Source organism: Panthera uncia, chromosome F1, assembly GCF_023721935.1.
Source record: "Panthera uncia isolate 11264 chromosome F1, Puncia_PCG_1.0, whole genome shotgun sequence".
NCBI lineage: Eukaryota > Metazoa > Chordata > Mammalia > Carnivora > Felidae > Panthera > Panthera uncia.
Genome location: NC_064813.1, coordinates 24,567,058 through 24,589,035, shown reverse-complemented (window position 1 = coordinate 24,589,035; position 21,978 = coordinate 24,567,058). Strand labels below are relative to the sequence as shown.

Genomic DNA, 21,978 nt, shown 5'->3' with positions numbered 1-21,978 from the left:
GAGTGAGGAGAATTGCTGGCTGTGGGCATGGTGCTCGCGGTTGGCTTGACAGATACAGAAAACTAACCTTAACCTGTAAGGAAGTGTTTCACCTTTGCCTCGGTTAAAGGGGCATTCATTACAGCGTCTGCTCATAAACAAATCTCTCCCCACAGAGCTTGATGCATTAGATGCCAATGATGAATTGACTCCTCTGGGACGAATCCTGGCTAAGCTCCCCATTGAGCCTCGTTTTGGCAAAATGATGATAATGGGATGTATTTTCTAGTAAGTGCTTTGTCTTATTGCTGATACTTAAGTGGCAGAACAATGTCAGAATCTTATTCCCTTCCCCATAAAAAACAGAAGACAAAACTAACTTCTGAAGTATAGAAGTGGCCTACTGTAGATACTGAGGAAAGTATGAAGTGCGGAGAATGAATCGTTTCAGTAGATGGACACCTGGGCCCAACTTGTTGGGGGAAAGAGCTAGTTTCTCAAAAGAGAAGTGCAGTTACTCTCAGGGGCTTAAGTAGTTGTTTTTGAAAGAGAAATAGCATTAGGAAATTTTGAAGATGGAGAGATTTGAAAAGATGGGAGAAGAGAGAATAAGGAAAGAAAAAATGTAATACTTGGTCATAATTTATGATTAATATGCATCCATTAATCTCAGAGCTCCTTATTTATTTTTTCCCTTTCTGCTTCTGGAGAGAGCAGCTGTAGAAGTTCTTTGTTAAACCAACTCACTGCAAATAAAGCAGTATCATGGCCAAGAAAGGCTCTGACCCACAGTGACAGTACTGCTCGTGAACTGCTAGAACCAGACTGCGATCTGACTGTATTTCCTGTCTCTTTCAGTGTGGGAGATGCCGTCTGTACCATCTCTGCTGCCACCTGCTTTCCGGAGCCGTTCATTAGTGAAGGAAAGCGACTGGGTTATGTTCATCGAAATTTTGCCGGAAACAGATTTTCTGATCATGTGGCTCTTTTATCAGTATTCCAAGCTTGGGATGATGCTAGGTATGGGTTTGAAAGAGAAGAGTTGTAAGATGTGAGAACCGTCTCCAGCTTCTAATGTGATACTGGGCTTTGAGAATGACTCTTTGTCTATTTCAGAATGGGTGGAGAAGAAGCAGAGATACGTTTTTGTGAGCACAAAAGACTCAATATGGCTACACTAAGAATGACTTGGGAAGCCAAAGTTCAGCTCAAAGAGATTCTGATTAATTCTGGATTTCCAGAAGGTAATGACTCACATTCTTGAAACCTCCCTGAAGGATGTTTATGTAGCGTGCACACGTTGACAGTGCAGTATATTTTAGCTTCACTTTAGACCCTGTGCTTTTTCTGTGTTCCTAGCTATTTCTTAGTTATTGGAACCATAGTGATAATCCGTTTTTCACCTTTATTCAGCCTTTTAAAAAAGGAAATGGAAGGTTGTGATGCTCAAATTGTAACACACTACAAAGATGATTAATAGATGTTTTAAAAACTGTACTACTTTTTAGAGACTTTTTAAAGTCTCTTTTATCTTAAGAAGGGGCATAGCTTTTAGCAGTTTTAGAATGAGCGGTTTGTTGAATTACCTCAATTAGTGGTTTGTGAAGTTGACTGATCAGCCTGCCCACGTGTTCACGTGTAGATATGAAATTTACCATGTTAAATTTTAAGTGGCTTTAATTAAGGCTTTCGTGTGCTGGCAGGTAAGAGGGCTTGGATGTGTGCTGGAGAAACAATCCAGCTGTTTATTTCATATGTGAATTGAGCTATTGAACTCCATCTTCTCTAGAAAGAATGGCTATTTAAGAACACTAGATGGAATATTTTTATTGTCCTGTTGGTCTAGCTCTTATTCAGAGAGTAGATGATTAAACCAATGTATGCAGAGGGGTTTTGTTTTTTTGTCTTTTAAGTAATCACTCCAGGCTTATGTTGTGGTCAAGTCTGTATTAGAAAATACAGGTATTTTAGTTTTTTTGTTGTGGAGACTCAGAGTTTCTCCTTGAACTTAATGTGGGTGCAAGAGTTCAGAGAATAGAGGAAGTCAGGCAGGCAGGTTATCGGAAAAAAGACATGGGAAGGAGTCAGTTCGCCTAATTCTCTTAACTAGTTTACATGCAGTATGGGATCATTACCCAGATATCTGATATTTTTACCCCATTCCTCTTAACAGATTGCTTGCTGACACAAGTGTTTACTAACACCGGACCAGATAATAATTTGGATGTTGTTATCTCTCTCCTGGCTTTCGGGGTGTACCCTAATGTGTGCTATCATAAGGAAAAGAGAAAGATTCTCACCACTGAAGGGCGTAATGCACTTATCCACAAGTCGTCTGTTAATTGTCCTTTCAGTAGCCAAGACATGAAGTACCCATCTCCCTTCTTTGTATTTGGTGAAAAGGTAAGAAAAGATTCGCTTAGAAAAATTAGCATTGAAAATCTAGGTTGTCCTTACTTATTAAAGTGCAGTGGGAACATGAGTTTTCATTTTCTTTAAATTTTTTTTTTTTGACGTTCATTTATTTTTGAGACACAGAGAGACAGAGCATGAACGGGGGAGGGGCAGAGAGAGAGGGAGACACAGAATCTGAAGCAGGCTCCAGGCTCTGAGCTGTCAGCACAGAGCCCGACGCGGGGCTCGAACTCACGGACCGCGAGATCATGACCTGAGCTGAAGTCGGACACTTAACCGACTGAGCCACCCAGGCGCCCCGAGTTTTCATTTTCAAAGCATAAGTTCATTATCATTATTTGGGAATTAGAATGTCCTCTATTTCTTCTTGCCTCTTTTTCCATCTGCAGATTCGAACCCGAGCCATCTCTGCTAAAGGCATGACCTTAGTCACCCCCCTGCAGTTGCTTCTCTTTGCCTCCAAGAAAGTCCAGTCTGATGGGCAGATTGTGCTTGTGGATGACTGGTACGGAGTTTCAGATGTGAACTACAAACTGCATTCTTAAAGTTGTGGTGTAAGGGGATACAGCTGCCAATCTAACTTAATTTGTGAAACATGACAATTTCGTGACACAGTGAGGTGCTTTATAACATTGTCTTTTCTTGGAGAGTGGTATACTTTGGCGGTTCATACTCAGTAGTAAGTCTTACATGACCTATACCAATAGAAGCAGATGCATTAGGCATTGGAGCTATATCTGCCCCCATGAATACTACCCTAGGGAATCAGAATCCAATTGGAACTTGGGGGGTACTTCTTTTGTATACTGTGTTGGTTAGAGACGACTGGTAAGCATGTAGTAATTAGCACTTGACAAAAATGGAGATCTTAGTGACCAGTCAGTAGGCTCAGTCATATTCCTGAAAACTTGTAACACTCCAGCAGTGTGTAATTTCTTCCATTCTTTTATTGAAGCTAAGTGATCTGCATTGCTAACCTAACAGTATTTTGCTTGAAAAACTTCTTGGTTCTCAATACCTGCCAGTAGCTAGCAGTGAGTTTTAAGAAATTAAGTGTAGACGGTTATCGTTCTTGATACCTGTAGTTGAAAGTATTGGTACTTAGTAAGAAGTTAAATTTATTCTTTCAGTTACCATGTATGAAATAGGGAGGTAGTAGTATTTTGCTATATGTACCCTTGTTGTACTTTGTCGTTTTTCTCTATTTTAGGATCAGATTGCAAATATCTCATGAAGCTGCTGCCTGTATCACTGCTCTCCGGGCAGCTATGGAGGCTCTGGTTGTTGAAGTAACCAAACAACCTAATATCATCAGCCAGTTGGACCCCGTTAATGAGCATATGCTGAACATGATCCGCCAAATCTCTAGGCCCTCAGCTGCTGGTATCAACCTCATGATTGGCAGTACACGGTGAGTACCCCAGTAACTTCTCTTTGAACCAAGCTGAGGACAGGAATCTTTTTTTTTCTTTCCTGTCTTAAGCTATTTATTTATTTATTTATTTTGAGAGGGAGAGAACACGAGAAGGGGAGGGACAGAGAGAGAGGGAGAGAATGAATTTCTAGCAGGCTCCAAGCTGCCAGCATGGAGCCTGGTATGGGGCTTGATTTCGAGAATCATGAGATCATTGACCTGAGCTGAAATCAGGAGTCAGACGCTTAACCAGCTGAGCCACCCAGGCGCCCCAGAGGACAGTGATCTTACACTGGCCTAAAATTCCCACAGTTAACTGATAGAAGCCTGGTTATTTAAGTTAAAATTCTAGACGTACACTCAATATGAAATATAATGCTGGTTAACACACTCAGAAGGATGTTACTAACTTTTGTCTCTGTTAATGATATATTATGTCAGTGCATATTGGGAGTTTGAAGGGGACCTTGAAAGTACATTCAAAGCCCAGGGTGGGTCACATGACAGGAAAATGACAGAGCCCAGACAGTTCTTTTTGCACAGTACTGCTATCTCTAGCGAAAAAATGTTGGTGGGTGTTAAATTGTTGCTTCTTCAAATGAAAAGCCTCAAGGTTTATCTTAGGGAAGTGGAAGAATGTGAATATCTTAGAATGCCTGGGTGGCTCAATCGGTTAAGCTTCTGACTCTTGATTTCAGCTCAGGTCATGATCTCATGGTTCGTTGAGTGCCAGCGCCCCAAGTCACGCTCTGCACTGACAGCATGGAGCCTGCCTGGCTCTTCTCTCCCTCTCTGCCCCTACCCAGTTTGCTTTCTCGCTCTCAAAATAAATAAACTTTTTAAAGAGAAGAGTGTGAGTATCTTGAAGGGTAAAGAGAAGAATGTGAAATATCTTAATTCTTAAATTTTTTTCTTTGGTTCACTTTTTTTCACCTTTTTATTTGCCCACAACCTTTTATATGGAAACATTTGATACCTGCAGAAATGGCAACCCCCGTATGGTATCATAACCTAAACTCCCTAATCACCAGCATCTTGTGCCACTTGCTTTCGTATATCTGTTTGCACAAACACACCACTTTTTCTTAATCCTTTGTGATGGACTCTCAGCGGTTGTTATTTTACATTGGTATACTTAGTGTATCATTTAAGCACATAGCTGCAATACCATGATCACACTCCAAAAATTTAAGTGTTGTGATAACACTAATATACAAACATACTAAAATTTTTCTAATTACCCAAAAATATTCCTTAATCTCCCTCTTAAGGATCACTTACTGCATTTGGTTATAAACTACTGTAATTTTAACATATAGAACTGTTATGTGCTTTATGGATTCTGGGTCACATCTCGCTATAACTGATTTACTTCTTAAAACTTATTAATCATAGCACATAGTATTCATTGTATTCTTGGCACTGCTAAGTGCTTTTCTGATATTTGATCTGTGATGTAGGTAGATCTTGTTCCTTTAATATGAATGAGGGAACAAGCACAGAGAAGTTCAGACTGAAGGCCATAGAGCTAGTGAATGGTAGGACTGGATTCAGACTAAGACCATAGCGACTCCTAAAACAGTACTCTTATTTATTGTGTTAATACTTTGCCCTGCCCAGAGGGTCAAATATATGAAGAATTATTGAGAATAGTCTTCAAAAAGAAAGGTAGATAATAAGTGTCATAGGCAGATACAACTGTAGTGCTCATGGGTGTTTAGAAGAGGAAAGATTACTTTTGGCAGGAGGGATCATGATTAAGGAGGCTTCACATATAATCTGCTCTGTGAAGGACAAAAGTCCTGACCTAGAAAGGATGGGATAAATACAAGACAGAGTTCAAGTTGCGTAAATATAACGATGGCCTGAATTACAGTAGGGAGAATTGAAATGGAGAGAAGTGAGTGGATTAGACAGGTTTGCAAGAGAATTGGGAAGAACTGGTGATGGGTTGCAATGGGGGGGGAATAGTGCATGGAAGGAGTGAAGACAAACCCCAGCCACATTTCTGACTTGGACAGCTGCTGAATTCAGAGTGCTAGTCTCTAAGGAAAGCTGCAGAGGAGGAGGAGTAAGCAGTGTGGGGTATGCTGAACTGGGGTTTTTGGTGAGACATCTTGATTTATGCAGTTTTTCATTACCCCTCATTTTCTTTGTACTTTTCCTAGGTATGGAGATGGTCCACGTCCTCCCAAGATGGCTCGATATGATAATGGAAGTGGATATAGATGGGGAACTTCTGGTTATGGTGGTGGAGGCTATGGCAGCGGAGGCTACGGAGGTGGCGGAGGCTATGGTGGTAGTGGAGGCTTCGGTGGCAGTGGCTATGGTGGTGGCCCCAACTCCTTTCGGGCAGGCTTTGGCGGAGGCTATAGAGGAGGTGCCCGCGGTGGCTTTAGAGGTGTCTCAGGAGGCGACTACAGAGGGGCTAGTGGAGGAGGCTTCAGAGGATCTGGGGGATTCCAGCAAGGGGGTATGAGAGGGGGCTTTGGGGGAGGTTACTTTGGACAAGGAAGAGGAGGTGGTGGCTATTAAAGCTTGGTTATGTCAGTTCCTATGCATAGACAGTAAAAAAAAAAAAAAAAAAAATTTTTTTTTGCATGCTACCTATTTCCCCCAAGTTGTTTATTTGATGCCAGTAAGTAAACCCATTTTCCATCCATTTTGTGGTTCATTGTAGTTTAAGGAAACCAAGCGTATAGCTACATTAGTGGTTTTGTTTATATTATGTAAAATATGATGACCTATTATAAAAGTACCACAGTTTGTATTTTTTCTTTAAGGAGTAAAGATTTGCCCTTAAAATTAACTTGATATTTTCTTGGCTTTAGTTTACTACAATAGAAAATAAAGTATTATACCAAATACTGGCCATGTAGTTCGTTGTTGACCTTACATGGTAGAGTAATTTTACAATGCCAGTTACATCTATTAGTTAGTTTTAAGCTTCACAGGAAAAATTGTACTTTCAGTTTTCCAAAGTATACCAAGTGATATTACTGCTTGTAGTAGTTAAAATAAATAGCCTTGAAATGGAATTGTTATTCTTACAGCAAATCCTGGCCAGTACACAATTTCACATGGACCTCTGCACTTGAATAAAACTTTTGACCTACGGCTGAATATTTTTACTTTTTCCCAAGCTTTGTCTTTGAAAAGTCTAAGACCAAGGTCAGCATTCTCTTTTCTAGTTAGTTTGTAGTGTAAAAATTAATTTTAATTAGAATTAAAAATTAACCTACAAAACTCTTTAATGATTATAAATCAAAGAATGAACCTTCACCAGTGCATCAAGTTTTAGTAGAGATGTTTATACATTTATAACACTATATGGTTTTCAATAAATTTTCACGTTTCTGACTTGAGAAATAGCACAGTATAGGAGAGATTACAAAGGCTTGGACTGAGTAGAATTGGGCTCATCTTAAAGCTGCAGATCTCAAGATTGTACTTCCAACTATGATTTCCTTTCTGAGCATCAGATCCTATTAACAACTGCTGCTTAGATATCCACAGAAATCAAGAACTCCGCACTTTCCAGACTGAAGAGAACCACCTAATTCACCCGGTGCCCTATCCTATACTGTGTTCCCCGTTCATCTGTGGTTTTTGGTGTGTGTGTGTGTGTGTGTGTGTTTGTTTTAATCACAGGAGTTTTAGCTGCTTCTGGCCAAAGCCTTAAACACTTTCTGGTTGTGCTTTCGTAAACCAGCTGCCTGTTCTCTTCAGGCTTGTGTTCACTTGGAAGTGCAGTGATGCTGCAGCGTAAACATTCCCATACAAATCTCATACCACCGCCACCCACTCCTGGCTTAAACCATTGGTTCCCTAGAGCCTTCAGAGTAGAAACTGCTCTCCCTTCTCCTCCAGCCTCAGTCCTACTCCCCAGCCATACTGAACTTCTAGCCTCATCAGTGCACCATGCTTTCTCTTGCCTTTTGCACATGTTATGACAACTCCCACAGAACATACACACTCAGTAATACCTCACTCACCTGGTACTCATTTCACCAACAGCTTTAACTACAAATGAGAAATCGAAAGATGACCAGAATGGCCAAGAGAGATGACAATTACATTCCCTAGAACTTGAAAGAACCAATTAGGCATAATCTTTTAGTCTTTTGCTAAGAACCTAAGGAAATGCCTAGGCAGATTTCTAGAGCTCTTCTCTTTGTGGCTCCCTGCTGCCTGTGTTTGCTCCACCAATTATAGCTATCCTCCCTAAAACAGCCTCTGTCTCTTGAGCTCCGTGAAACTGCTTGTGCTGTGCTTGGTTCTTTCTTCCTCTGCCATGATCTACCAGTTACTTGTATGGAGATAACAGCTTTGTGGGTTTTTTTAAATAGGTCATTTGGTTTTCTAGTTGTTTGCATGGGAGTGGGGAGGAAAATCAGCCATCAGACTGTCCATAGTGGAAGTGGAAGTCAACTTAAGTTGATTTTAATTGTCAAAAGAACCCATTATAACCTCCAGAAACCATTCCTTTTTAAGAATTATCAGACACATGGAGCAGAAGGCCATGTGGAGGATTACTTTGTGGCATATTAATATACCTGGAGATATCGAGGCACCTGGGTGGCTCAGCTGGTTAAGTGTTCGACTTCGGCTCAGGTCATGATCTCATGGGTTCCTGATTTTGAGCCCGGATTGAGCTCCATGCTGGCAGCTCAGAGCCTGGAGCCTGTTTTGGATTCTGTGTCTCCCTCTCTCTGCCTGTCCCCTGCTCACACATTCTGTCTCTCAAAAATAAACATTAAAAAAAAATACCTGGAGATATCAACCAATGTGCCGTGTTTCCTTTCTTTCTCAAACGTCCCTCTATATCTGCCTGGAACGAAAAGAATGTTCAGTTTAAGGGATGTTGCAGGTGCAAGGTGACTGGAAAGCGTTTCCAAAACAAGAAAGCCGATTGTACCCCTTTCCCATTCAGGAGATGAAAAGGGCTAGACACAGTAGGGTGAAAGAATTGGGGAGAAAGATCTGTGGAAGGGTGTAAAGTTGCTGCTCACCACACACGTTCATTGGGGTTTGGAAGTGTAGGGAAATTTGGCACTGACAAAACTGGGTCTCCCCTGCTAGAAATTTAGGCCGGGATAAGAATGGACCTGTCGTGTGATGGTATCTTCACTGTGTACTTCTCAGTTTGAAGGTTGTAGCAGTGATGACTCAGTAGCTTTCTTTGAGGCTGAGGGTGATACAGAAGGGAATCGCAGAGATTCCTCTGGGCCCAGAGAGGGAATAAGCCGATGTGCCAGTTCTGGGAAACCGTGCTCTGTGTAGTCTTTGTGTCAAGAGGCTGTCAACGCTGTGTCCCTAAACAACAGCTACAGTTTGATGGGATCTCCTCTATGTTGTGAGTGTGCACATAAAATCCTCTGGACCTCACCTCTGCCAGAGGAACAGACCAGGAGACCAAGAACAGTTGTGTCCGCTTAGGGTCAGCACAGACACCTAGAAAGAGGACCTCAACTGTGTGTGGCAAAGCACATATTTGAAAGCCAGTTTCCCTGCCTCTGATTTTAGAAGCAGAATTGGGATAAGAGAAACACCGCCAGAAATGGAAGTGTGAATTACCCTGAAACTGATGGATGGTTTTGGTTTTGACTGGAAAAAGTTCCTGAATCCACTGGATTTACCTGAAAGGCAAGTTAATTAGAAATGTATTTGTGTCCTGTGATATTTGTAGACTGTCCTATTTGGTGTAGTGTAAATTCTGAATCATGTGAAGAAAATTTACTACTGAATCAGAGCTGATTACAGTTACTGAACTACTTAGTGATAATTTAGCTTTTAGTAAAGAATCTACTTGGGAACTAATTAGGGTGACCAACTGTCCCAGTTTACCCAGGACTGAAACATGGAAACTGCTAAAACTGGGAAAGTACTATGCAAAGTGGAACAAGTTGGTCCCCGTAGGATAATCTTAATGGGAGATCGTTCAGGAATTTCCAAACTTTGAAATCACATATTCCCTTCAAACCTAGAAATTAATTATAGAGATGTTAAAGGAAATTATATAATCCAGTGTTTAACACTTCTCACTTTGGTAAACCTATGTAGTATTTTCCATACTAACCTATAAAAATATGAACTATATATACTTAGTGGTTATTTTTAATACTTTAGTAATAATTGGAATGATTTAAAAAAAATTTTATCTTTTTAAAATAATAGGAAGTACAATAGGATTTGATTAACCCTCTGATATAAATAAAATCTAAAGTTTTTTGGCATTAGTAATAGTTCTAAGCATTTCCAAATTAAATTAGTATGCTAATGACAGCTGTTAATGGCTTCAGAATTTTATTGGTAAGTAAAAGTGCACCTTATACAAATGCAAAATCTAAAAAATGATAAAAAATTTTGTATTGTCATGTTTGGTATTAAAATAGTTACAAGTTGCCTGAGTTTTCTACAGAACAAATGAGTGTTCTGTAGAAAAAGCAACATAATTTTGTTACAAGACCACTTTAGGCTTCAGTTTGAATAGTAACGAATATGTGAAAAGAGACTTAAATATTATGCATGTCAGTGGTCAGAAGCTTCTGTGGGCTGAGAGGCTCCTTTGAGAATATGATGAAAGCTGTGACTCCCCACCAGAAGGCATGCACAAAATTTTTTACTTAAAAGTTTCACTAGATCACAGACCCTTCAAGCCCCTATGTACTTCACTTTAAGAACACCTGATTCAGTTCAATCCACTGAAGTGTACTACTATATTTGTATAGTCTTCTCGTCTTTCATTTTAATAGTTTGGAAAAATTATACCCCTGTCCTCAAATGTAATGTTTTCTGGGTGTAGCTGTTGAATCTAGAAGAGAACCCTTACTTCGGGGCAGTTGTCTTGCAAGGAATGGCAACTTTCTCCTATAATCAGAGCAACTTTTCTGTACCCCGTGCTGCCAGAGGAATGCCTTTCCGTCCTTTGATTTGTAGCCAGTTTCACTGCTGCTACTTTGTAAACTGACAGCAGGCTTTGGCATTGTGGGTCCCATTGTGCTGTTCAGTTGAGGTTCTACCCTTAGCTGCCACTGGCATAGTAATGAAATGGGAAGTTTCCACTCCCACTGCCAGTATTACAAAAAAGAAAAATGGGGTTCAAACTCATCCCTTTTCATTCCACACCACGGGCCGCTCATCTAACCTTGATTTGATCAGTCTTTGACCTCTAGAATCCTAACATTTTCATCCTCAGCAACTTTGATGAAATGTCCTTAAAAAGTCCTGGATTGTAAATCTCAGCCTTCAGCACAGGCAGAGACGCCCTAGTATCATTCTTTAAAACTATTGGGGCGCCTGGGTGGCTCAGTCGGTTAAGCGTCCGACTTCAGCTCAGGTCATGATCTCGCGGTCTGTGAGTTCGAGCCCCGCGTCAGGCTCTGTGCTGACCGCTCAGAGCCTGGAGCCTGTTTCAGATTCTGTGTCTCCCTGTCTCTCTCACCCTCCCCCATTCATGCTCTGTCTCTCTCTGTCTCAAAAATAAATAAATGTTAAAAAAAAATTTTAAATAAAACTAGCAGTTACTACTTAGGATGCATGGTACTGTATGGGATGCAATGTTCCTAAGACCTGAGGCCTATATTCTAAGAAATTTACAGTGGAGGGGCACCTAGGTGGCCCAGATGCTTAACCAACTGAACTACCTAGGCATGCCCCCCCTCCCAAAACAAATGTGGTTTTAACATTGTTTTTGATACTTAGTCCAATAAGAGCCTTAGGTGGTCTATGTAGATAGTAGGGAAAAATTAAGTTTATAGCCAATTCCTGATTCATTTCCATTTATCTGCTGGGAACTGGAATAAAGTAAGACAACACAATAGCACTATATTATATAGAATTAGGTTCAATTGTAGGAGACCAGGAAATCCAAAGTAAGAAGTAAACAATACAGAAACATTTCTTCCTCATTCAAGAAGTCCAGAGGTAGTCAGTATAGGGTCAACAGATGTTCCATGTTGGTTTTCATTGTAGGGCTGGTAGGTAGGTGTTCATGTTAGAAATTCATGTTTCTTCCATCTTGTTTTACCATTGTATGGTTTCCATTCAGAATCACCACATGGGCCAAGATAGCAGTTGTTTCTCAAGCCATTACGTTTGAATTCCAGCCAAGCAGAAGGGATAGGACCTTTGTACAAAGTTGTGCACATTATTCCAACTTGCATGTCTCCCTCCAGCTAGGATCTAATCACCTGGCTACACGTAACTGTAACTGAAGTTAGGCATTATGTCTAAATTTGATGGCTGGCTGGGGTGCCTGGGTGGCTTGGTGGTTTAAGCATCTGACTCTTGGTTTCAGTTCAGGTCATGATGTCGCGGTGGTGAGATCGAGCCCCCCACCTCTGACGCTCCATACTCAGCATGGAGTCTGTTTGGTGTTCTCTTTCCTCTCTCTGCCCCTCCCCTGCTCATGCTTTCTCCCAAAATAAACATTAAAAATAAATGAATTAGATGGCTTATGTTCCCTCTAAAATAGGGGTTTCATTTTCTAAGATACAAAAAATGGCCTTTTTCACAAAGCAGAACTATGGATTTTTGTTTATAAAAGGAAATAAGCACTCAGCCTCAAACACTTATCTTCCTTAATTTGACTTTTACTTTGTGTTGCCTGTAACTCAGCGAAGGTGACTCTGTTGCTGTAGAGGATCTCTTGAGGCTGAGAGTTGAATAAGGCAAGGTTATTCTTCAGTTTCATCAGTAGCCTTTTTTTATTCTTTTACACAAGGTCTTGTTAACTGGGTGACATAATTTAAGGTATTGTCCACGGAGGCTTTAACAAGAACAGTCTTTCTATAGTGAATTTAATGAGCTATAAGAGGAGGAATTTTCCTTTCTAATCCTCTTCCTCCACCTTCCTTGTTTTTGGCTTCAGGAAGAGGTGATGGACAAAGACAGGATCTTTTGAGTGAGCAAAAAGCAATAGCTTTGCAAGAGCACGCTGCTCACTCATGGGTCATCTGACTTTTATCTGTTGCTGCCGTTGGTTTCCAGTCTATTTCTCTTTTCTCCTATGCTCACTTCAGAGTAGTTTTTTTTTTGTTTTTGTGTTTGCTTTTTTTTTCTCCTATTCTCATGTCCCTAAAGCATGCGAAAGCATTTTTTAGATTTTCTAAGAAATTTGATTGTTCACAAAGTTTTCTCCCTCCTTCACCTTCCCATCTCTCCTTTCCAATGTAACAAATGACCACAACTTTAAAGGTTTAACACCAGTTTATTATCTTACACTTATATAGATAAAAGTCTGACATGCGTCGCCCTGGGCTAAAATCAAGATGGTGACAGGAACTTTCTGGAGGCTTCAGGGGAGGATTTGTTTCCCTGCTCATTTGGGTGGCTGGCAGGATGCAGTTTTTTGCAGTTGTAGGATTGAGATTTGTTTCCTGGATGGTTGTCAGCCGAGGGCTGCTCCCAGCTTCTAGTGGCCAACTACATTCCCTGGGTTATGACTTCCTTCCTCCACCTTCAGAGGAGGCAACAATGGATTGAGTCCCTCTCCTGTTTTCAGTTTCTCTCGCCTCTCCAGTTGCACCACCCTGACCCACCCTCTTGCTTCCCTCTCCCACTTTTAAGGACAAATGTGACTAGATTGCACCCACCTGGATAATCAGGGACACTTTCCTCCTCTCAAGGTCCTCAACTTTAATCACATGTGCAGAGTCCCTTTTGCCATGTAAGGTATGTATTCACAGTTTCTGGGGATTAGGGTGTGGACATCCTTGGGAAGGTCATTATTCTGCTACCACTTATCTTAACCAACTTTCTGGGTCAAAGGCAGACAAATCCTAATTCTCAAAAGAGATTTAAAAAGTTTCCTCCAGGGGCTCCTGGGTGGCTCTTTCAGTTAAGCATCCAACTCTCGATTTCGGATCAGGTCGTGATCTCAAGATCATGAGATGGAGCCCCCCGCCGTGGGCTCCGTGCTCCTGCACCGAGCAAGCATGCAGCCTGTGACTGTCTCTCCCTCTCCCTCTGCCCTTGCCCATCTCATGTGCACACGCATGCACGTGCTCTTGCTCTCTTAAGAAGATGAAAACACATTCGTTTCGGAATTATATAGTGATGATAGTGATACCTATCAAAAGTATACTAAATAGTGTGGAAGTATATACTTTAAAAGGGTGAATTTATGATGTGTGAATCATATCTCAAAGCTGTTATTTAAAAAAGTTAAAATGAATCATTCAATGAAAGCATTAGATGTTTAAATATTTTTTAATTAAATAGGTTTTGAATTTAATTAGAACTACCATTTCTGTGGGATATGAGATTTACTAAACAAATATCCGAAATATAAACCGTTAACATAAATCCAGATGCTTTAACTTGTGACTATTCTGATATCCCCCTTCAAGTTTGCTTCTATTTTATTGTTACTCATCTCCAGGTTCAGATTCTGCATTACCCTGGAGAGCATACTGTCGTCTTTTTTATCCCCTGAAGCTGCCCCTTTGTTGAAGGCTTCTGCTACGATAAAAAATTGTTCAGTTGGTTGAAGAATGCTTACACCGTAGCCATTGTTATTGTAAATATGATTATTAGTCATCTTCAGTTTTGGTGTTGGAAGAACCTGTTAAATTATTCAAGGAAAGGAGTTTTTCAATAATTTCTATAAAAATAAAATATATGAACTCTAGAATTAATTCTTGGGTTTACACGTGTCTTTAAAACAACTGAATCTCAGTTTTGAGCAAGTGATATTTTCTTCAGACTAATTAATGTAACATTAACTACAAAAATATTTACTGCAGAATTACTAAATGAAGTTTTCGGTTTAGTTTATACAGTATCTCATGAAGCTTTTAATATAAATATGAAAATGATTTCAGGCATAGAAAATGATAAATTTTCAAGTAATATAAAAATAATTTGAAATATTATATGTAAACTAGAGTTCTAAGGAAAAGCTTCATTAACTACATAAGTCTAGAGAGGGACCTAGACAGGTAGAATTTGTGAAAGTAGAAAGGAATGGGAAGGCTTTTCACTTATAAATTACTGCTATTAATGTTTTAATTGGCTAGCTTAAATTATTTTTACAAACTCTGGAAGTAAGATTTAAGTATTTCTTAATATATTTATTATTTTTTTATTTGCTTTACTTTCTAAAACATATTACAGATCTGCCCAATGAAAAATCTAAAACATTTTTATAAAAGCGTTCTATCTGCTTTATCAAAGTTATCTGCTAAGAATCTAAGTTGAAATTATTACATTATAAACTAAAATTGTTTTATATCAGCCATCATTTAAGCCATATTTTTAATTATCTCTATTCTTTTCCAAATCAATGATAACACTTAAACTAAACTTTGTCTAGAAGTAATATTTTGGTATCTTTGTGATAACTATAATTCTTACAACAATTCTATACTAAGAAATATGATAATACCTTCATATTAACTCCACCTAAGGTGCTTTTTGAATTATCACTGGTTCTGAGGTTATTACAGTGATGAATTTCATTCCTTTCCAAAATGGCTGTGCTCCCAGGATACAGTTCAACACCAGCACCCTGTAAATGAAAAGCAAATAAAACAATCTCAAAACACACATATACCTCTCCAAAATTATCTTCAGATTTGAAAATTGTAATTCTATGTCAGCACTCTCAACACACTAAGTTACAGAAAAGTATATGATAGTTTGTGTGTGTAATGATTTATTGTAGAGATAATGTTAGAAACGTTGAAAACTAGTACTGTTAGAAGATCATTGGGCCTAGAAGGAGGGTTGAGGTCACTAGTCTCATTGAGTCACATTGCTTTCCCACCCAAATGAAGCCTTGAGAAGGGAGCCAGAAATCTCTTCAAGCAATTCTTTCCAGTGTTATAAAATTTTATTTTTATATACTCTAAATCCCTCAATGCTGCTGAAAGTTAGTGAAAATTAAGTCACTCTATAAAAGGGTCCTATTATTTTTACCCTTCCTTTATTTAATCTTGTTCAACTTTCCAGTCCTTTAATGAGCTTTGTGATTGTTATTTGAAGACTTTTTAAGTAAACGGTTAAATAACTGACCCATGATCTGTTTTACAGCCACCAATTCCTAGATTTTTAAAGAATCACACTTAAAGCTAATAATTGCTTACTTTGGATTTAGGCAGTTTGCTTTTCCTATATGTACTATGATGCTCTGTACTTGTCCTGATTTTATCAGTTTCTAAGCTTGATTAGAACTCAATTCAGGGATGAAGTAATTACTATCCTTTGCACACTAAGACAGTTATCTATTGTCAACATAAAGCTGTTTTTATAAAATGGACTACCTGGGCACCAGTTATTTCACTGTCTGTGATTGTCAAAGCAGCCCCTGTCAGAACACACACTCCTGTTCCTTCACATTTTAATACACAGTTTTCTAGAGTCATGTGACCAGACTCCACCACCACAATACCATCAACTGTGCCTTGTTGTATCAAAGATAGATGCATTAGCTTCACATTATCAGCTTTAGACACCACGAAACTGTCATGAGAAGGCTCAGACGTAATCATAATTTCCTCTCTCTTTCCAACTCCTGATTCATAGAGACAAAAACACATAGTTAAATCAGTGATCCCAAAGTTTAAAGTCCTTTAGTCATTCGGTAATACTTGCTATTACTAAGTTTTTCTTTTCATGCATTTTTAATAAACAATATGTATGTAAGTATCAGGTTGTTAACTAATAAGATACTTAACTATAATCTTTTTGTCCATATTTTGATGCCATGATGGGAGAATATTGGTTTATAATCAATAGAAATGTATCGATGGTATTTATTCAATATACACATTCCATAATATATTTTCCGAAATTTCCCATTACATAATCAGCAGTCATTTACAAAATATCTAAGATATAAAAGCTATCTTACCATAACCTGGTTTTAAAGCCATAATAAATTACCATAACTAAAAAAGACTGGCAGAGATTCGTGAATTAGGTTATAAGATTAATGCAGTCATGCCCACAATTTTGATCTAGGGTAGTCAAAGCAATCATCTACATTTAACATCAATCCAAAAAGAAGGGGTTGAATCTTCAAGAAGACTATAAGTTTTAAAAATTAAAAATATGTTCCTTATTACCCAAAATATTACTGGGTACAGTCATCAAGTTCTAGAGAAATTTTTGCTCAGATTTTTAAAAAGTTTATTTTGAGAGACAAGCAGGGAAGAGGGGCAAAGAGGGAGGGCAAGTCCCAAGCAGGCTTCATGAAGCTCAGTGCAGAGACTGATGCAGAGCTCAATCTCATGACCATGAGGTCATGACCTGAGCTGAAATTAAGAGTCACTTGCTCAACCATCTGAACCACCCAGGCACCCTTGCTCAATTTTTGAACTGATAGGCAAAGCTTAAGTCACCTCATTCTTTTCTTTTGGCCACACAGTGGGAATATCCTTACTTCAATGTTAAAGGGCAGAATTATAGTTACTAAATAGGTTCAGAACCTGAATGAAATTTAGTAAATTCTCTTCTTTTAAAATCTTGTTTTTCAATGTTTATTTTTTGAGAGAGAGAAAGAGAGATGGAGTGCAAGCAGGGGAGGAGCAGAGAGAGGGAGACACAGAATCCAAAGCAGGCTCCAGGCTCCAAGCTGATCTGTCACCACAGAGCCTGATGCAGGCTCGAACTCACGGACTACAAGATCGTGACCTGAGCTGAAGTTGGACGCTTAAACAACTGAGCCACTCAGGTGCCGCAGTAAATTCTATTCTTCTGTTTTAGCAAGTCTGCATGTGAACTAACCTTTCTGAGAAAATGCTGAATATATTTTAATATAGCCTTACATCGGGTTTTCCTACTAAAGTCATAAGAAGTGCAATACAGACAGAAAAACTAGTTTGAGTAAAAATATAGATGGAGCAAATAGAAAATATTACAAACAGGTTTTTTGGTTTTTTCTGGTTTTGATCTTTTTTAGACTCTGTGCGTGTAGTGCTACATTATCAGGGGAAGAAGTAGTCTCATTGTTTTGCTCTGGTACATTATGCCCAAATAATGTCATCTGTACAGGCAATATACTCATGAACAGGTGAGAAAATCTTAATTGTGAAAGGGCACATAAGGGATTTTTGTGTTACATAAACTCTTTAACAATTTCCAATAATTTGATTAACCCATGCTTATACAATTTTTCCAGTATACGTTGCTATAAAAAGACTGTAAAGGATGCCCTGCTAACCCTTTATAATGATGTCATCAGTCAATAAAGCAAGATTTACAGCTTGATATTCTCCTGGAAAAATAACTACTGTATCTCCACTGTAACAACTATCCAAAGCCAAATCCAAATCATCATGCTGTTGGAGAAGTGTGTCTGAAGATAAGTCCTTTACCTGAAAAGAAGAAAACAGTACACTCTTTAACAATGAATTAAATTGAAAACAGGTCATTTTATTAAAAAAAATTTTTTTAATATTTTTTTTTGAGAGACAGAGTGCTGGGGCAGAGCGGGGAGTGAGTGTGAAGGGCAAAGAGAGAGGGAGACACAGAATCCGAAGCAGGCTCCAGGCTCTGCTGTCAGCACAGAGCCCGACACGGGGATCGAAGCCACGAACTGTGGGATCATGACCTGAGACGAAGTTGGATGCTCAACCGACTGCCCAGAAAGCAGGTCATTTTAATCAGTTAACTTATTGGTAATGTGCTTTTCTCAAAGACTTATTGTGTATATTACACTGTAATATACTGTAAATACTCTGTCTTTATGTTCATTAAATGTTCAAAGTATTAGTCCATCAATTAAGGGAATGATGAAATGAGATTTTCTTTACAATCACTAATAATTTTACAGCCTTTAAATACTGTGTGCCAGAAGTCATATTTTGAGCTTAACATGTTACCTCCTATGCCTCACAACAGTTATTTGAGGTAAAGTATTATTCTTCCCTTATCAGGTGAAGGAAATTGAAACTCAGTGAGATTAAATGATTTGCCCAAGGACACAGAGTGAGTGAGTGGTTAAACTAAGCTTTAGATTCAGGTCTTTATGACACCAGATCTCTTTCTAATATGCTACTTTATTTTCTTTAACTCAAACTAATCCTACAATTTTGGAAAATCAACAAAACTTTATATATTAAATATTCTAAAACTAAAAATAAAAGGTCCCAAGAATTTGCACTGATAGTAGAAAAAAGGAGAGACCTTCTTTATTAGTGCCATTAAGAGTGAGGTACTTTAGGGGCACCTGGGTGGCTCAGTTACTTAAGCGTCTGACTTCAGCTCAGGTCATGATCTCACACTCTATGAGTTCAAGCCCCGCGTCAGGCTCTGTGCTGACAGCTCAGAGCCTGGAGCCTGCTTCAGATTCTGTGTCTCACTCTCTCTCTGCCCCTCCCCTGCTCATGCTCTGTATCTCTCTATCTCAAAAATAAATAAAAACATTAAAAAAAAAAGTGAGGTACTTTAGAAATAAAATTTGAAAACTAAAAATATATTCTGAAAAAGCCTATTCTTTTTTTCCCAATATTTTTTTTTTAACGTTTATTTATTTTTTGAGACAGAGAGAGACAGAGCATGAATGGGGGAGGGGCAGAGAGAGAGGGAGACACAGAATCGGAAGCAGGCTCCAGGCTCTGAGCTGTCAGCACAGAGCCCGACGCGGGGCTGGAACTCACGGAGTGCGAGATCATGACCTGAGCCGAAGTCGGACGCTCAACCAACTGAGCCACCCAGGCGCCCCTTTTTTTCCCAATATTAATGGCATTACCATTCATATATCTTTTTTCTTATAAAAGTGGAACTTACAAAAAACAAGTGAAAGCATAACAAAAATTGAAATTTTAACCTAAATAAAATGTATTTCATAAATGTATTCGTTTATTCATAATACTAACATGCCATACCATACATGTACATGGCTTTGAATCCTGACTTTTCATTACAACGTATTTTCTCATGTCTTAAAATATTTTTTCAAAGCCTAATTTTTTTTATTTAAAGTAGGCTTCATGCCCAGTGTGGAGCCCAATGTGGTGCTTGAATTCACAACCCTGAGATCAAGGCCTGAGCTGAGATCAAGTCAGACGCTTAACCAACTGAACCACTCAGGTGCCCCTGAAAGCCAAATTTTTAATGATTACATAATCATCATATGGGCATATCACAATTTATCATAATTTAATTATAAAAGATTTCAAGCATCTTGGATACATTTTGATAAATTGCCCTCCAGAAAGTTTAATTAATTAAAATTTGGTTTGAAAAAAATAAATAAAATTTGGTTTGAGAACTCATTTTGCTACAAACTCATCAGCATGGGGTATCTTTTATACTTATAAAATATTTGCCAGTTTAATAGGCAAAAATCCTCACTGCCTCATTTTAATTTCCATTCCTTTGGTAAGCATGAGTGAATATTTTTTCCAGATACATATGAAACTCATAATCTTTACTAAATCAACAAACCAGTATATTCATTTGTGCGTGTATTCTAAAAACTTTGGTGGCAGAGAGTACAAGGATTACCTCTGTAACTATTTTGGAAGAACTCTAGATTCCATCTCTTTAATTAATTTATTTTTTTCATAAAAATAGGAAACACAAGAGAGAAAAGTTTGATGGGGAAGATAATTTAGTTTTGGTGCCAGTTAATTTGAAGTACTGGGAGTCACTAAGTAGAAGTATGCAGTAGACTATGCATATAAAAGTCTAGAATATAGGACTGAGATGTGACTAGGTAGAAAGATCTTGGAGTTATTTACATATAATTTGAGCATAGGAATGGCTAAGATTAGCTACAAGACTACATAAAGAAGAAAGATAGCACTCTAGGACAGAACACTGAGAAACGTTTAAAGAATAGGCTAGCTCAGTCAGTAGAATATGTGGCTCTTGATCTTGGGGTTGTGAGTTTGAGCCCCACATTTGGCGTAGAGATTGCTTAAATGAATAAACTTTAAAAAAAAAAATTAAAGAACAGGGAGAAACAAAAGAAGATCTCAAAACTGAGGAGTAGCCAAAGAGGTAGAGAGAAAATCGGGAGACCAAGATGTCATGAAAAGAGGTAGTTGATCATGTCAAATGCTGAAAGGTTAAATAAGGTGGTAATCCTTGAGTTGTGCTTACTGAATTTAGCCACAGCTTCGTCCCACATTGACCACAAGAGCATATGCACTGATATCCTGGAGGCAGAAATAAGATCACACTGAGTAGAGGCATGAAGGTGAAAGAAGTAGAGACAAGTGCAGATAAGTACTTCAAGAAGTTTTGCTCTGCAAAAGAAGAGATAGAGATGTGGTATTTAGGATACATATTGTTTTGTTATTAAAAAAAACACAATTGAATATGCCTCAATGCATTTAGGAAGGAAATAGTAGAGAGAAAGATATAAAAGAGAGGTGATGTCATAGAAATGATGGAATAAAGAGCTCCAAAAACTGGATCTTACACTGAAGCAAATATTAAGTTGGGGGGAAAAAAAAAGAATCAACATTTTTGCAATCCTGGAACCTAACCAAACACGGCAACCAAAGGAGTGCTTAATGAAGAGGCTGTTAAAATTTGGTAAAAAGGTGTTGTGTTTTTGCTTACCTGCCTACCATCTCCTATTCTTCAGCCTGGCAGTGGAGACAACAGCCTATGTTTCTGTGGCTTGCTGGAGCAGGCATGGGGTGAAGGCAGTATGGAGCTTTTTCTTAAAAAAAATAGTGTGGCTGTGTATTTTGACCGTCAGTATCTCAGGAGGGACTGACAAAGCTGATTTTTGTTTCACACCCCCTTCAGGAATGAGCAGCTTTATAGGCATCATCTGATGAAAGCATTTAAGATGCACTCTACTTATAGCTGTCTGCGGCAAAGGACAGAGGAAGGGGCAAGGAAAAGTCTGCACAGGAGGACGTTGAGGAGGAAGATTTTTTGGGGGGGAAAGAGCTGCCTCACTAGGAAATCCAAAGTGAAATGCACATGCCTAGGGCTGGACATATGCTCAGAAGAGATCTGAAAGGACCTTGGGCTTTTCTTCTCACTGATCACTGGGCCTGTGCAAGCAAGAGGTGAAAGCCAAGGCAGAGTTGTAAGCAGTCTGGCTTAGCTTTGAAAGAGTCCCTTAGGGCGCCTGGGTGGCTCAGTCGGTTAAGCGTCCGACTTCAGCTCAGGTCACAATCTCACGGTCCGTGAGTTCGAGCCCCACGTCGAGCCCCACGTCGAGCCCCACGTCGAGCCCCACGTCGAGCCCCACGTCG

General features: G+C 39.0%; 2 protein-coding genes across 2 annotated transcripts in view; one reads left to right on the top strand and one right to left on the bottom strand.

Moving 5' to 3' along the window:
* The window catches only part of DHX9 (DExH-box helicase 9), a 33,943-nt gene extending 27,503 nt beyond the window's left edge, over nucleotides 1-6,440 (top strand). Inside the window, exons 20-26 of the mRNA XM_049635043.1 lie at nucleotides 156-267; nucleotides 838-999; nucleotides 1,096-1,223; nucleotides 2,153-2,382; nucleotides 2,784-2,899; nucleotides 3,605-3,805; nucleotides 5,977-6,440. Coding sequence (XP_049491000.1) covers nucleotides 156-267; nucleotides 838-999; nucleotides 1,096-1,223; nucleotides 2,153-2,382; nucleotides 2,784-2,899; nucleotides 3,605-3,805; nucleotides 5,977-6,343 — 1,316 coding nt within the window. The 3' untranslated portion in view covers nucleotides 6,344-6,440. The remainder of the gene's footprint in view (nucleotides 1-155; nucleotides 268-837; nucleotides 1,000-1,095; nucleotides 1,224-2,152; nucleotides 2,383-2,783; nucleotides 2,900-3,604; nucleotides 3,806-5,976) is intronic.
* A 7,561-nt stretch (nucleotides 6,441-14,001) lies between these two features.
* The window catches only part of SHCBP1L (SHC binding and spindle associated 1 like), a 37,369-nt gene continuing 29,392 nt past the window's right edge, over nucleotides 14,002-21,978 (bottom strand). The window contains exons 7-10 of the mRNA XM_049634118.1: nucleotides 17,976-18,129; nucleotides 16,075-16,325; nucleotides 15,198-15,320; nucleotides 14,002-14,375 (exon numbers count right to left, since the gene is read on the bottom strand). Coding sequence (XP_049490075.1) covers nucleotides 14,127-14,375; nucleotides 15,198-15,320; nucleotides 16,075-16,325; nucleotides 17,976-18,129 — 777 coding nt within the window. The 3' untranslated portion in view covers nucleotides 14,002-14,126. The remainder of the gene's footprint in view (nucleotides 14,376-15,197; nucleotides 15,321-16,074; nucleotides 16,326-17,975; nucleotides 18,130-21,978) is intronic.